Source organism: Siphateles boraxobius, unplaced genomic scaffold, assembly GCF_051911475.1.
Source record: "Siphateles boraxobius isolate OS27281-9 unplaced genomic scaffold, OSU_SipBor_1 46, whole genome shotgun sequence".
NCBI classification, from domain to species: domain Eukaryota; kingdom Metazoa; phylum Chordata; class Actinopteri; order Cypriniformes; family Leuciscidae; genus Siphateles; species Siphateles boraxobius.
Genome location: NW_027509097.1, coordinates 16,392,380 through 16,408,979, shown reverse-complemented (window position 1 = coordinate 16,408,979; position 16,600 = coordinate 16,392,380). Strand labels below are relative to the sequence as shown.

At 38.5% G+C, this 16,600-nt stretch overlaps 2 protein-coding genes across 6 annotated transcripts in view; both read right to left on the bottom strand.

Moving 5' to 3' along the window:
- Positions 1-787: 787 nt before the first annotated feature.
- On the bottom strand, positions 788-9,057 carry csnk1e (casein kinase 1, epsilon). Of its 2 annotated transcripts, XM_077201072.1 has the most exons (12): positions 8,890-8,977; positions 8,705-8,766; positions 8,036-8,132; positions 7,840-7,950; positions 7,605-7,753; positions 5,621-5,849; positions 5,359-5,529; positions 5,124-5,272; positions 4,839-5,037; positions 4,531-4,667; positions 4,382-4,451; positions 788-1,569 (listed from the first exon to the last, which is right to left on the bottom strand). In XM_077201072.1, the coding sequence occupies exons 3-11, from the start codon at positions 8,109-8,111 to the stop codon at positions 4,419-4,421; spliced, it is 1,254 nt and encodes a 417-aa protein (XP_077057187.1). In that variant the 5' UTR covers positions 8,112-8,132; positions 8,705-8,766; positions 8,890-8,977; the 3' UTR covers positions 788-1,569; positions 4,382-4,418. The 2 variants fall into 2 exon arrangements, with proteins under 2 accessions (XP_077057187.1, XP_077057186.1); XM_077201071.1 differs by having other exon boundaries at positions 8,705-9,057.
- A 715-nt stretch (positions 9,058-9,772) lies between these two features.
- tnrc6ba (trinucleotide repeat containing adaptor 6Ba) overlaps positions 9,773-16,600 on the bottom strand; it is a 27,072-nt gene continuing 20,244 nt past the window's right edge. For all 4 annotated transcript variants that reach the window (XM_077201067.1, XM_077201069.1, XM_077201068.1 and 1 more), the window contains 6 exons: positions 16,385-16,525; positions 15,304-15,396; positions 14,483-14,698; positions 14,263-14,333; positions 14,007-14,146; positions 9,773-11,865 (listed from right to left, as the gene is read on the bottom strand). In XM_077201067.1, coding sequence (XP_077057182.1) covers positions 11,298-11,865; positions 14,007-14,146; positions 14,263-14,333; positions 14,483-14,698; positions 15,304-15,396; positions 16,385-16,525 — 1,229 coding nt within the window. In that variant the 3' untranslated portion in view covers positions 9,773-11,297. The remainder of the gene's footprint in view (positions 11,866-14,006; positions 14,147-14,262; positions 14,334-14,482; positions 14,699-15,303; positions 15,397-16,384; positions 16,526-16,600) is intronic.

The window sequence follows — 16,600 nt, the reverse complement described above, 5'->3', positions numbered from 1 at the left end:
AGTCAAGTGTAAGACTAACCCTGTTGTCATGCCTAGTTGTAAGACTAACCCAATTTTCAATAAATAATGCATTTTAAAGAATTATGTTATACTGAACACATTCTTCAACCGTTAAAAATAATTCCTTAAAAACAAAAAAACGTCGTTTATACTCAATTAATCCTAATTTACTTTAGGGTTAAGTGAGCTCATGTATATTATTCCTTGGATATCACAATACAATAAACTGCATGTCCTCTGCCTTTATTCAATTGTATTTATGTCAAAAAATGGTCAAACCTTTTTAATTTGCTTAATTAGACCCAATGGAAAGTTGCAGGCCATAAAGTTACTAATTGTGTGTGTGTGTGTGTGTGTGTGTGTGTGTGTGTGTGTGTGTGTGTGTGTGTGTGTGTGTGTGTGTGTGTGTGTGTGTGTGTGTGTTGATTTAATTTACTGTCATGCAATTGTGGAGAAAAGGGAATGATAATCCAAAAATAAATGCATGTGTATTTTTTTTTTGTTTCATTTAATGCAATAAATAATACTTTGAAATTCACAATTTTATCATCTGAATCAATCCAGTTACTAATTGTCTCTTACTTATTGTCTCTGTGATTTCCTGCTGTTTACATGTATCGTGATCTTCATTTATAAGTACAATCTTAATAATCCATTAATAAACCTTTCAAAAGGTTAAACTGGAATCAAACAGCTCAGGTCATGTTACTTTGTACACCAGCCATGCAAAAATGTTCAGTAAGTTCACTATATAAGTTCCACAATGTTCAACAAGCTGAAAAACTCGTACTTTTATGTGTGTTTATTTATAAATGAGGTTGTCATAATGTCAATGCAGGAGTCTTCATTTCAAATTTTCAGTACACCATATAGTTCAGCTCTGTAATTTTAAGAGAGGAGTTCAGGCCTTTATTAATGCTCAAATTGATCTTAAGGTTAGTTCACTACAGCAGATATTGATATCAATCAATACCTCCAATAATTTACATGTTCAATGCACAATCATGACATATCCATTCAGTGACATCTACAGACCAAACAGCAGTTTGACTGGAAACAACATTCTTGGAAATTCTTAACTTTTGCATATTTAAAATTTAACATGGAAAAGATGATTCCACAAAACCTCATACGTCAGTAAGGGTGTCAACATACATCAATTTTTGTGTGTTAAAGTAACAGTGCGAGGGATACATTTGTTACACTCTATCAATATTCAATTTTAACTTTACAGTCCAACAAGCAAGTCCTTCTTTTTCCCGGCATTTCAGACAAAACAGAGAACAACCAGAATAACCTTCATTAGGTCGCAGGTAAGAATTCTCTTTTCCACTTCCACCGTTTGAGTCTTGTGATCCTCGATAAACCTGCCAGTCCACTGTCAACATGCGTCTGTATCTTCGATGTCTCATCCCAACAGCAACAACCTGCAGTGCGTGAGGACGGGGGAGCACTTTGTCCCTTACAAAAATGTGGTTCCTTTCTTTCAGCTTCTTGCTTCTGTTTCGCACTCCCGTTTTACATAGAAAGATGAATATAAATGCTTTAGGGGAGTTGTCTGTTGTAATCCTTCAAAATAAAGTAAATGAAAACACACTTTAGTGAATGTGAGATTTTTTTCTCCTTTATTTAATCTTAAAAACACAAGAACAAATATTGTGAAATATCACAATTTAAAATAACTCTTTTCTCATTACTCCAATCTTCAGTGTCACATGATCTTTAAAAAATACTTACTACGATACTAGTAATACTAAAATACTAGTAATATGCTGATTTGTTCCTCAAGAAACATTTCTTATTATTATCAGTGTTGAAAACAGTTGTGCTGCTTAATATTTTTGTAGAAATCATGATACATTATTCTTAAGTTCAAAAAAGTTAAAAAATATTTTGTGACATTATAAATGTCTTTACTGTCACTTAGTGCATCCTTGCTGAATTTTTAATAATAATTTAAATCATAAATACCATGGGGGTTTCTTGGGGGTTATACCATATCACATTATACAACCTGAACTAACTGTGCCTTGTCATAAAATGTCACACTGATATTAGACATATTAGCATTTACAATGAAGATTCCCAGTTCGTCTACTTATACTTTGGCCTAAAATGCTTATAATCTACCTTTTTTAGTGTGTCAGAAGAGTAAGCAAGCTCTGGGACATACTACATCATCATATTTGCGTCTTCAACGGGCCGCTCTGCTGTCATCATTTAAACTAGTGATGCACCGATATGAATATTTTGGCCGATATCGATAATTCCTTATATTTGATCAATCTAAATCCAAGTTTTTGGGAGCCTGATTACAAAAAAAAGTCTCACCATTAAAAGACATGTCCCAAGCAAACAAAAAGAAAAGCAAACAAAAAAAGTACAGTAGCCTAGTTTGAACCAGTGCAAGTTTTAAAATTTACTTGACACCTCTAGGCCAACTTTAATAAAAAATAAATAAATATTTCTAATCATATTTCAAACAATCCAAAACCATCATGGCGAACAGTGCGCATCTGAAGTGTCTCAGCTGAAGGAAATAATCCATTATTTATTGGCCAAATATTCTTATTGGACAGATGACACTAATATTAAAAATGAACATATATCGGCCGGTACCGATATAGTGGCCGATAAATCGTGTATATCCCTAATTAAAACTGCCTTGTCAATTATTTTGTCACAGGTAAAATCCTTCACGTTCAACTGTATCGGAGAGAAATGTAGAAACACATTGATCTGCCAGTCGTGGTTCTTTCATGCAGAGACTCCTCAAGTGTTTGCAAGATGATGCATTTAAAAGTTAATGACCAAAAGTATCTTTATAAAAGTTCACAATGCTGTTGCAGATGAAATATAAATGTTGATAACATTGAATAAATATCTTTTTATCAGGTGAGATACTGATTATTAATCACTCAAACCCAATGGTCGGTCTTGCACATCCGCCATATTTGTGTGTTTGTAGTTGTAATCGAATCCTCATTCTACATGCAATGGGTTGTTGGCAATATTAGCCATAATGCGGTGTCGGAATACTCATTTCCACATACTACGATTTGGAACACGCTAATGCTAATTTCAAATAATATTTAGGCTGGATAGTATGCAAATTGGGCACAGCAATTGACACAGTTATGTCAGCAGGGGTCCTCTCTATGATATCATTTCCTATTTTTTCTTTCGACATCACTTTGATCTGGTGGACAAACATATTTATAATATAATGTATTATTTTATTTTTTTAGAAATGCTTCAGTGTTCATTTTATGCCAAAAACGTTTTTTTTAAGACTTTCATGCTTTTATTGATGCCTTTTTTTACAGTGTTATTCCTCTGACATTTCTTACTTTTTCATTTTAATTCAGAAATTAAAAACATGCTTATCATAAAAGAGGACATCAAGTCATTGGGCTTCATCCATGAAACTTTTGTAAATATATAAGCAAATTCGGAGTAATTTGCGTGTAAAATGGACCTTTATGAAAACTGTCCTCCAGATTCACAAAGGCTTCGTATACCACAGCTTCAGTAGATAAACGTGTGTACATAACTGAATTCCAAACATTCGTAAATAGGATGCACGTACACGCTCATTTATAATTGGCATAATTCCTGCCCATGAGTTACAACTACGCAAATTAGGTGTCCAGGAATGCTGTGGAATCTTCTGGACTTCCTTCTCAGGTTTGGCTCCAGTATATTGCATAAATGCTAAAGAGCCATATGCCTAGCAATATATATTCAATTATCGTATGTCCACCAAAGCATTTTAGCCACCTAAAAATGCCTGATGCTCTTCTGAAAATGGCCAGCTGAGATGCTTTGGTTGCTATGATACAGAATATCCATGGCAGTAATGTATTACTAGTATCTCATTTCTCCATTGCTGTTCAGTCGCTGTACAAGTAGGATGATTGGTCGATGTAGTATTTGTCCCGCCCCTCCTCCACTGTGATTGGACGAATGGGTAAAAAGTGACAGTGACGAGTGCTGCCTAATACCCAAAGTTGAACAGTTAAAAAAACAAAAACCACAAAAACGGGGCAAATCAACACGTGAAATATTATTATGGTGCATAGCACACCAAAATGCAATGTCATCGGTTTGCCTAAATTAGAACACAAATGTTCAAATGTTTTACGCAGCATTTACACATGGTGTAGCAGGGGTGTATTCAAGGGGTGTATAGTAGGGAGCAGGTGTACATTTCTGTCGTACCAACTAACATTTTGAAAATACAAAACATGTCGTGAGTCTGAAAATTTACATCAGAACAGCTTTTACGAACGATTTACACAAAAATTTGTTCTGCTCGTGTTTCATGAATGAGGCCCAAAGTGTGTATGAACTGCAGGATCCAGACAAAAAACCCACTTACCTCCTAAAAACAGTAAATGAGAGTGAACTTGCAGAGCTCATTTCCCCATGTGTTCGAATGGAACGCTGACCTGTGCGAGAGAGACAGAGAGGTCAGAGAAAAAATAAATATCAGGGAATTAAGCGAAGAACTAGTACGTGAACGGAAACCTGTGGGGGAGTGATGCGGATCTGATCGTGACGGAGAGGGAGGTCAGGGGAGGCATTGGCAGGAGCACCGCGGTGCAGCCGTAAACACACTCTCCTTTCCCGCTCTGCTCCTCGGCCTGCTCTTGGAGATGCATTCCCTGACAGACAAAACAACAGGTAAGAAGAGTTAAGTGCTGATTTCGAATACCAACAACACAGAAGGTCATAAGAATACAGTTTCATAAGGAAGAGAAACCATATCCTTCAAAAATAACCTGCTCATAAATAGAACAGACATCAATAACACCTCCGCTCGTTCTCAGACTCACCAGACTGTGGCACACGGGAGGCAGGTGTTGAGCTGGCCGGGTCTGGGCCATTGCGGACCCTGTTAGGGGCCGGGAGGTTGGGGCCAGTGGGCAAAGCACGAGCCGCAGAACCCGGAGCTCCACCGCCGGTCCTCTCATCCCTCTCTTCTCCCTCTCCTCTCTGCTCCTTCTCTTTATCCTCTGCTGTCCTGCTGGCACCCTGACACAGTCAGAGAAACCCACAAGGTAAGCAATATAATGCACACTTGAACTGCATTAAATAATGCAAAATGTTTAAAAACCTACAAATTTCAGCATGTTCCAGTCAAACACATAGTCGTATGAAAATCCCTGTCTGTGGAAAAGGTTCCTGAACAGCTGTCTCAGGTAGGAGTAGTCCGGCTTGTCATCAAATCGGAGAGAGCGGCAGAAGTTCATGTAGGTTGAAAATTCAGCTAGAGACGTGAGGAAAAAAAGAAAAGAGTTAAATGAGAAATTGAATTCCTATGATTTTCTAGCTGATTAAATCGCATCTACTCACATGGATAGCCCTTACAAAGAACCTCAATAGGGGTTGACATCTTTTTCTCACTGATGCGCTCATACTTCTGCCTTTTAGTGGCCGCTTTGAGGCCTTGCCAGGGAAGAGAACCCAAGTTAAAGTACATAAGAACATAGCCAAGGGACTCGAGATCATCCCGCCGAGATTGCTCTGTGGAAACAGAAGGTACATTTAGAATAACCCAAAATATAGAGTCCATTTGTCAATAGAATGCATTTCAGTGGCCCTCTCCTGCCCTTACCAATGCCCAAATGAGTGTTAATGGAGGCATAGCGGGCAGTGCCAGTCAGGTTCTTATTCTCACGATACGGGATGTGCTGATGTGTGCGGGCGTCACGATACTTCTTAGCCAAGCCAAAGTCTATGATGTAGACCAGGTTTCCTTTCTTGCCAAGCCCCATCAGGAAATTATCAGGTTTAATGTCTCTGTGAATGAAGTTCTTGGAGTGGATGTACTCGATTCGGCTAATCTGGAAAGAATAAACATGAAACAAATCAGAAAAAAATCTAATAAAAAATCTACTTCTATTTTAATTAATAATAACTTTCTTTTTTTCTAGGTTAAAATTATGTTTAAGAACAACATAATTACAATTTGATTTATTGAGGTTTTATAGTTCTTCCTCTGAATATTCATTACATATACGAAAACTAAAGCCGGGGACACACTTAACGACTAGCTGAAACATTCTAAGACTGAACTGAACACACTTTCAGACTTTTTCCAACGACTGGAGCAGATTTTAAACAGCGACTGTGAACAGCGACTGAACGCAACGATCTCTGACTCGGCGCATTTGGGCATAATCAGTCGTAAGTATCAAATTATATTCAAAACCGGCCTTACAGCCTTAATCTGCAGCCAGATTATTCAAATGATAAACTAAATTTTTATACCAATATTTTATGTAGTATTTTATATAAATTATATACATTTATAATCTATTTTTACATGCATTTATGATCCTAGGGCAGTGATTCACAATGAAGTACCCTCAAACCTTCACATGCTTGATGTCTCTCTTATCAAACACACATATTAATCTTGGAGCAGAGGTGCTCCAACTCTTATGTCCAGCAGAGTTTGTTTTATAAACTCAGCAGGACAGTGGCCCTGCAGAAGCAGGACTGGACATCCCAATTCATATACTCATGTTACACCCTGAAAGTATGTGCTGTTTTTGTGCAGAAAAAGTATACTTTTGAGTGTGTAGCAGAAGAAAAGGCAAGCTCGTCATAATTGCGTCTTTAACGGACTGCTCTGTCACTTAGTAACGTGAATCCTGTCAAAGTTAAAACTGTCCTTGTCAATCATTTTTTTACAGTTAAAATCCTCCACATTCAATTTCATTTAATTTCCTACTGTATTGAAGAGAAATATAGTAACACATTGATCTGACAGTCGTGGTTCATTCATGCGGAGACTCTCCTCATGTGTTTGCATGATGATGCATTTAAAAGTCAATGAACAAACGTATCTTTATTTGAATCTATATAAAATTGTATCTATATAAAAGTTCACACTGCTGTCACAGATTAAATATAATTTGGACAAAACTCAATACAGAAAATAATAATCGAATCCTCATCCAACGCGCAATGAGTCTTGGGGAATATTAGCAGTGTGCATGGATCTGCACTTTGGATTCTAACCAGAAATAGTATCTTTGGAATACTCATTTCAACAAACTACAATTTGGGACACTAATTCTGATTTCGAATCCTATTTAGGACAGATAGTATGCGAATTGCGACGCAGCACCCTGTGCTGTAGTTTTTCCTAATGAGCTGATGAGTTGAATCAGGTGTTTGATAAGTTAGACTTGTAAACTATGCAGTGCTGGATGTACTCAAGGACCAGGATTGGGAACCACTATCCTAAGGTATTGAAGGTGGTTACCAAGGCATTGCTATACAATTGCTATGGTATTCTAAGTGGTTTTGACGATGTTCTGGCTGGTTGTTTTGTGGCCCACCTGCGATCTTCTATGATATTACGATTCTTATATTTGGCTCAGGTCCCCCCTTCAATGTAAACTATAGGATTTTTGCCCATTTTCTCCACCAAGTCTCATTACTTACAAAAGTAATAGGAAACTCCCCTCAGTAAGGTATCATGTCGCAACAAATAGTGCAGGATAAGTGGTCCGTTTAAATAACTAACCCCTAAGTATGAGCAATTATATGGATTTGTTCTTCTAGATTTTGTTTATACATGCAATTACCATCTGGTCTGCCAACAGCAGGACAGTTTTTAGAGTGAATTTCCTTGAGCAGAAGTTGAACAGGTCCTCCAAGCTTGGACCCAGGAGCTCCATCACCATGACATTGTAGTCCCCTTCAGCACCACACCATTTGATCGAGGGAATACCCACTGAGGTTGAAAGGAGATTGAAGAGATATTTCTAGAAATCCATATTCGCAGCATCAGAAAGAAAACTGACGGAGATCATTTCTCACCTCCACCTTGCATCATCTTATAGAACTTGCTCTCAATATGTAATTGTGGATGTTTAGTCTTCACACTCTCCAGTTTAATGGCTACCTCCTCTCCTGATGTGATATTTGCTCCTGGAAGATTTTATGTTTTACAACATCAGGGAACAACACTTTTATGAAATCTAGATAAGTATGCAATTGTCAATAATATTTTTACCCAAGTAAATGTCACCAAAGGAGCCACTTCCGATCTTTCGCCCAAGACGGTATTTACTCCCAACACGTAACTCCATGATTCCTTCTCTAAAAACAGCCTTAGAATCATAAAAACAAATATTATTATGATGTAGATGTCTCCTTAAACAATTACATTTCAGCATTTTAGCACACAGCTGATGTAAACAGGAATGCTAACTTAAGCATTTAACGTCATAATTTTCACTAGCTCAGCTTTAATTCACATTTTCAGACAGAAAAGCACTGGCAGTCATGCATCTGACATCTGAGTCATGTGATGTGTGATCCGAACACAGACGCTGTTCAATTCCCACGAACTTGCAATGAAGAGGTTAATTTTTAATCTTAGCATCATCGCAGATCATCAATGTGCAAACTATGAACGTTATAATAGGCCTCAGGAATCTATTGAAAACGACCCATTTTAATGAGGGTTTTACGGCGTTTGCATAATTGAACAAACAAAACGAAATCTGTCTTCAGCGGTTTTCAGCCAATTTTGTAGCAGCCGCACCCAAGACCATGTTGATCCCGAGGTTTCACAAACAAACTGTTAATAGTGGTGGCATTTACATGTATTCAGAGCCGCTAAATGAATCTTAAACACTCATGTCCTGATATGACCTTAAAGCAGGAACATCTTTCTTACCTAGCGTGAGGTTGGAGGAAAAGTGAGTCTGGTCGACAGGCTTGCGCTCGTAAGACAGGACCCTGGACAGCGAAGAGTGCAAGCCTAATTTTAAACGTCGCATCACAAACGTAATTCCAACCACTGCTTTCTTCCTCAAATTTCTAAATCCTTGCGTTCATATCCCTGCTCATGGATTGACCTACTTGCATTAGCGGGCTAGCGAGCAGCAGCCTCCCTTGTTTTGTATCCCAGCGTACTTCTCACAGAAATGATGTCATTCACAAACTAGCGGAAGGACCCGGATCACTTCAAGGGGCCGCGCGCTTGACGTGCGTACGCAGCCTCATTCTCATCCACACTGCTGCTGCTACACACGGCACACGACACGAACTACAGCTCTCCTTCTTTTCGATATTATTCTCTTAAAAATAATATTAGAAATCACGTTTTTTTTACATATGGTAATGTAAAGACGTATTCAGCATTTAAAATTTAAAATACACAAAAATGGATTTGATAGCTTTTGTAGCCTACTCTGGTTGCCTACCTTATTTTTAAATGTATATATACATAAAAATGTACACTTATTTTAAAAATTAATATTTTATGTATTTACTCGTTTGGTAGGTAACTGTGTAATAATTGGGATAATGTAAAATCAGTCAGTAATACACCCCCCACCCACCCCACATAAACATTAATGAGTCTAAACCAATGGTTCTCAAGCAGGAGGCCTCGAAACAAATAAAAATAAATTTCTATTTTAGAATCTATTTTCCCCCTTTTTTTGAAAAACCAGGGTTACCACTGTCTTGGATATATAATTAAGTCTCATATTGAAATTGATTTCTAAAGTCACGTAAAACAAAATTGTATAATTTGGATATTTTTATAAAGAATATAAAGCTTGAGAATCATTTAACAAGGACCTAAGTAGCTAGTTCTCTACTCGAAACAGGTTGTAAATAAAACAGTGACCCTTACAAACCTGAAATATTCTAGTATAAAAGAGTGAATACTAGCATACATACATATATTAAACAGAATTGACATTATAAAGGAAAATGAACACAATTGACAACAAAATTAAATTCAACCTTTATTAATTGTCTTGTTCTTTTTTTTAAATTAATTTTCTTTTGTAAAATCAGAAACAAAAAAAAACCTGAACACGAGTGATAAAGCCCGCCTTAATTTATAATGGTACACAACAACAAAAATAAACAACTGGTAACTTTTGAGTGTTCCTAAAACACCCGTCCAGCTCAGCTTGGTACAATAAGGTTTGGCATGTTTCATGTTTCAGTATGAATGCCTTCAGTTGGTTGCATCTTCTAAAAAAATCTTTTTCTTTATTATAATTATTGCAATTCAGACAATATATAAAACAAAAAAGGCTGCTAAAACCACAACTTAAGAAATATTCATTAGTGCCAATGTTCTTGAACTTGCTGTCTACACTCTCTCACACACACACACACACAGCCACACCTGCATACATATCATGCACACATAGACATCAAACACCTGAAATAAGCTGTCACTCATACATTTACTCCCCTCCTTAAATCCAGCACTGATCTTTGTAAATGCACCACGCTTGTTAATCTCTGGCTGCCACACATTCATCAATGCCTTGCAAACACTGAACGTCACCACCTTTACCTGGGACTTCACTCATGCGCAAACAGGCAGAAAGGGCACCTTGTACAGCTAAGTAACATCCAAGTGATCGTCATTATGACAACATACTCGATTAAGAAAAAAAAACGAGGTCAGCGTTTGGGAAAAAAACATTTCTGGATTTCACCATCATTTAAAAGAAAACAAAAGACAACGAGACACAGTTTGTCAGACATCAGAACAGTGTTTGAAGAATTTGAGTTTGCATGACAATGGGAGCCGTAACAACGTGAGCGTTCAACAAACATTGTATGATGCATATTTTTGTCCTTTTGTTTGTCTGGTTTCTTCTTTACAGTGCACGCCTGAGTGAGAGCGTCTCAGTATGCGAGTGTGATCTTTATGACCTCAAGGTTTAGGATTCATCCAGTTGAGTCAGTATTTAAGTCCAACTGTTTGCATGTCCTGTTCAAGTCTTGCATGAAGTCTTCATTTAAGGGTAAGAAGAAATGGGATGTGTTGGTGTGTGCGCGTGCGTGCGTGTGTATCTATCTGTACTGCTTTTCTTCCACACACTGCTCCTCCACGTTTCCGCGTTGCGGAGATCGCATTATGGGGAGCTCGGAAACACTGCTCAGGTAAAGATGACAGTGTTCACATTTGTAACCAGTGTCATCTATATAATTTTGTCTTAATGCATTTTGCTAGGTTTCATAATTCAGTCGGCCTGCCTCTCAGCACTTGTGTTAATCTGCATCTGGTGTTTGAGTGCCTACCTTTCAATATCGTCTACATAAGTGTTACAAATGTATACTAAATACTTGGATGTGTATGCAATATGCACCCTTCCGAGTGACAGAAGGCATGTACGCAAATTGCCTGTATTCTGATTAATGTTCCTATATTCCTGCGTCTGTTTGTGATAATATAGGAGGATAACTAATATTTATATATCTGTTTTGTGTGCGCGCGCGTGTTGCTGCATCAGTCAGATAGAGTCTGCGCCTCCACCCAGCAGGTCTCCAGGCAACAGCGCTGCAGGGCTGCTCATCTGGTGCCGATCTTCCATGGCTGGAGACCCCCATAGACTGCTGCTTGTGTACCCTGGAGTCATGCCGCCCCACAACCCTGCCCTGCTGGGATCAACACCCACTGTGTTGCCGCCCACACTGCCGCCACCACCATTGCTGCTCCACTGGGCAAAAATGCTCAGGCCTGATCCCTGGGCAGAGGTTGGGTCAGCGGAGTTCCCCGTACCATCTAAACTCTGCCAGGCAGTGCTAGAAGGCCCAGTTCCGCCACCGTTGTTGCTTCCTCCTGCTGTCATACTTCCCACTCCGGCCCGCTCTCGCTCGCCACCCCCAGCGCTGATTGTACCCACAGCCCCGGCCCCCGATGATCCCGTCACGCCCGCCGGCCCGGAGACGGCCCCACCACCGGCTCCGCCACCTCCGCTGCCACTTCCACCAGATCCCGCCTGGGAATGTGCAAAATAGCGAGCAACTTCCTCCTCACTCACGAACTCCGCCAGGATTGTGGTGTTGCCCAGAACACACCTAGGGTGAAAATTGCACAGATTACATATAAGAAGTAATCTACAGTGGAAGCCAATTTCTGCCACACAGTAAAACAAAATATATTGAAATCGGTCATTTCAACTCTGTTTGTCAATTGTGACTATACATACACATCTAAAAAAGTAACTTTACTACTAGAGCTGGGAGAGAAAAATCGATTCACCAAGCCATCGCGATTTTTTTGTAACGATTCTGAAATTGATTTTTTTTATTCCAGAATCAATATTAATAAAAAATTCAATTGCTTTATTTTTGTCCTTGCTTGTAGATGAGGTTGACAGAAGTTAGCCACTTTCTTAACGTCTCACGTCTCTTCCACGCGTCCACTTGAAATGTGTCGTTATCTATGAGTGTTGAGTGACGTAATATTCCAAGTGGACGTGTTGAAGAGACGTGAGACTGAAAGCACTGAAAAGCCCTCACACTACTCATATGCTGAGAGAGAGATAAAACAATAGAGCTAGGGCTGTAGCTATCCATTATTTTAGTAATCGAGTATTCTACAGATTATTCCATCGATTAATCGGATAAAATATGTGTAGTACAAAATAGACAGCCTTTAAAATGACTTAAAATACAAATGTATAATAACAAGCATTAATAATTCGTTCAAATAAAGTATCGAAGTAATTATATGGGTTTAATTTAACAACACTGTTAAAATACACCCTTGTAAAATAAATTATATAAACTAATATAAACATAACTTATGTAAATAACAATTGCCTGCAGAGGGCGCCAGCGGCCCGATGTTAGTTGTTACTTGTTACACTAAGGCATGATCAAATCCTTGTTTAAGATTGGCCAAACAACATTTAATTCAAATGTCAACTTAACCTTTAATATTTGGTCAATTCTGTACAATAGAAATGCTACACCCACTGTAATTTCTTGAACAAGTACATGTGCACATCAAAACATGAGAGTTTAAACTTTTATTTTGAAATCGTGATGAACTACAATTCGCCCATTTAGAAACATATTTCTGTATTCTTCTGTGATGGCGTAGATTTACAAATTAGTTGTTACAAATCTTGTGAGACGGCACACACTGCGTTTCCAGATGAACATTACAAGCCACACAAACTCACAGCACTGCAGAGATGGAGTTTGAGAAACACAAGATGCGCTCCACGCATATAAACGATAAAAGTGCAACTATGAAACACAAACTGCGTCCAACTTGCGTTCCCAAATGCACGTTGTTAGAAACCTAAACAAACAGAACTGCAGAGACTAAGTTTGCACGGAGCAGCGTTTACTGTGAACAGAGCTGAGGTAATTTTAACATTAAATCTGCACGCATGCAACTAAAGCGTTGTGCTTCTCTGTGCAAAAAAACCCCAGAGGATATACTGTATTTATTTAACTGAATCGCAGCCTTTGTGATTTCACAATAGCACTATGCTATATTATGATTGTAAATGGTTTTAAATATATCACATAGCCTTAGAAAACGGAGTATTAATGCGGTTCATGGATTCTCATCTGTGGAACGTGCCACTTCCGGTATTTTGACGGTTACTCGACACGGGTAAATTGCAATCGAGGATCTTTTTAAATCGAGTACTCGACATTAATCGAGGAATCATTGCAGCCCTAAATAGAGCTGCACGATTCATCTTTAAAAGACTGTGATCTCGATTCAAACACCCACGCAATCTTTCAATTCGCCTGTCTTTTAAACTTTGACAAAATCATATCACAACATTCAAAGCTGTGTTGGCGCTGCCGCTGACCCGGAGAGAGTTGTCATGAAACGGCTTCACAAACAGTCTTTTCAACCTCATAGTATGATTATTTCTGTGATGCAATAGTTAGAATGACATATAAGTACTTGGATAAAAGTTTAAGGTTAAAATATGAATATTGATGTCTACGATAGCGATCAAAATCAGCTTTTGATAGAAACTTGGTGCTTAAAATAAGGCATTTATCGATTACATTGTTTCGCAACTAAGTGGCGACAAATGACTGTTAAAAAATTGATTTGTTATTGAATAATTTATTCAAGCTAAAATGTGAAAAAATGTAATTCTATGGGGAAAAAATATTACTTACTATTATCACCATTATATTGATGGATCTGGGTCAGGATATGTTTTTTTTTAGACACTTACATGTGAAGTGCGCTCTGGGCTTTGGCTGCTTCCTGGCGAGTACTGTAGCGAATAAGAGCACTACCTTGGGTCAAACCAAGGTGAAAAGTCAAAAGCGGCCCATGCTGCATACAGATAGTCCGCAAAGTGGAGCCATCAATCTGCAGAGAACAAATGATACATATCACTGCATTGAAATTTGAGAATTCTATTTTCTATTTTTTAAATAAGTCTATTTCTAAAAAAAAAAATCCAACATAATGCATAACATAGATACCTGAGGGGTAAGATTACTCAACACCAGCCAGCAGCTCCCCTTAGAGGCTCCTCCATCACTCCACGCAGAACCTACATAAATTGAGAGACGATTTATGATCTAGTCGTTTAATAAATGTTAAAGCAGGTTGAATTTACTTGAGTGAATGTCTAAATGGTGCTTTAATTAATACTTGTGATTTTCATTAATGTTTTTCAGTTTCTAAGGTGTGGTATATTACCAGGCCCAAATCTGTTTTCGTGGCTGCCTCCAGAGCCACCCCAGCCTCTACCCAATCGTGGGCCTCCTCCCGTCCAGGGAGAAACGGAGGGCTGCTTCTGATGGGACAGTCCAGGAGGTGGGCGTGGCAGATGAGAGCTGTTGCGATTGGTCTTCCAAGGCTTGTTGTGCCCTATGGGCTCAGGTGGCCAGCTGGGCTTGTAGTCTGTGTACTTAGCTGTGAGACCAGGAAATTAAGCACAACATATTCAGAGAGTTGAACAAAATGATGGAATTCAGTACACACCTAAACAAATGACGCTTTTCTACTACATGGCACGGCTCACTTTTGGGGTGTATTCCACTTTGTACAGTACCAAGTACTTTTTTTAAGTACCACTTCGGTTGAGGTTCCAAACGAGCCGCACCGATACTAAAATCTGATGTGTAAACACTACAGATCACTGATTGGTCAAAGAGAATCGTCACTACCTGCGTGATTGGACACGAGACACCAAACACGCTAGATTTAAATAGTCAGCAACAGCCAGCGCAGTATCATTTGTTCGCACAACTTTTTAAAACGACTAACTTGCTTTAAACGACCGTCGCATGCAACGTGAAAAAGGAAATGGCTATATCGTGGTGAGTAGATGAGGTGGCGGCACAACTATAACGATCAGTCTATAAAAAGAAAAGAAAAAGCAAACCGAGCCAAAGTAAAGCAAACCGAGCCGAGTCGTACCACGCAGTTGAAATGCGCCAAAATTAAGTTGTATGGGGCTTCTCTGCAACAAAAGCAAATAAAAAGCGACATCTAGTGAAAAGAGTGCATGGTTTTACCTGGGTTGTGTGCATTGTTGAGGGGGCTCTCTGAGGCACTGTAGGGCCAGGCACCAGGTGAAGGCAGCAAGGTGTTGAGGGAGGAATTTGATTCTGTGCCAAAAAAAGCACAATGAAAAATACAAGAGTTGTTTGTTAGTATTTAAATGAATATGTAAATGACTTCTAAAATTCTAAGCTTAGAGCTCTATGTATGTGTCTGTGCTAGAGGAACTACCCTTGAAAGAAGAAATCAATGTCATCAAAAACTACCAGTCAAAGGTTTAGACCCTCTTGAGTGAAAGAACAATTTTTATGATCTGAGAAAACCATTTGAAATAAATGATTAAACTTCAAGGTAATTACTCACCTTGATGTTGCTCCAAACCCATAAGACTTTTTCCATCTTCAGAACACGAATGAAGATGAAATCTGAGAGATTTCTGTTCCTCCATTGACAGTCTACGCAACTACAACTTTGATGATTCAAAAAGTTTGTAAAACTAATCCATATGAATTGAGTGGTTTAGTCCAAATTTTCTGAATAGACACAATTGCTTTATCCACCTAATTTTTCAGGTTAGAGCGGGCGTGGCCATTTGTAATTTTATTATGTCTGGCTTCCAGTCACTCACTTTAAGCTATTTATAGCTGTACAAAACAGCTCTTTATGCTGCTTGATTTTGCAATATGTTATTTCATACCATATGTAAAAAAAAAATATGCACAAGCATGTTTTCTCCAGAGAGAATTCGCAGATCATAAGCAAACTTAAGATGCTGCGAAGACATTACACATCACATTCTGATGTCACGGGTCTATATGAGATGTGTGAACGCACGCACAGATTCCAGAAAATCAATGGCAATGTAAATGAACCAAAATCTAGGATACATCATCAGTGCATTTTCCGTAAAGTGTCAGTTCCATAGACTGTCAATGGAGGGGCACAAAGCTCTCAGATTTCTTCCAAAAATATCTTCATTTGTGTTTTGAAAATGAATGAAAGTTACAGGTTTGGAATGACACGAGGGTGAGTAATTAATGACAGAATTTTCTTTTCTTTTTTAAGTTCTTGGAATCAGTTTTGTAGACAATGTACCTGTGTTGTCTCTTAGCAACTGGTGCTCAGTGTCATTGAGGCTTGACATCGATGAGCCCAGCATACTTCCAGGTGTCATGTAGGGATCAGATTCAGGGTCCACACTCTGAATTCCTTTCCAAGGCACTCCTGGTTGAAACTCTGAAGCAAAAATCAAATTTCAATTCATTATGGATGTATTCACAAGTAATGAACATTAAAATGTTTTTTTTTTTA

Coding starts and splice junctions, on each gene's coding strand:
- csnk1e (XM_077201071.1), bottom strand. CDS start 8,111: ATGGAGTTACGTGTTGGGAGTAAATACCGTCTTGGGCGAAAGATCGGA. Junction 7,754..7,839: donor TAAGATGATGCAAGGTGGAG/GTGAGAAATGAT, acceptor TTTCAACCTCAG/TGGGTATTCCCTCGATCAAA. Junction 5,273..5,358: donor TCTTTGTAAGGGCTATCCAT/GTGAGTAGATGC, acceptor TCACGTCTCTAG/CTGAATTTTCAACCTACATG.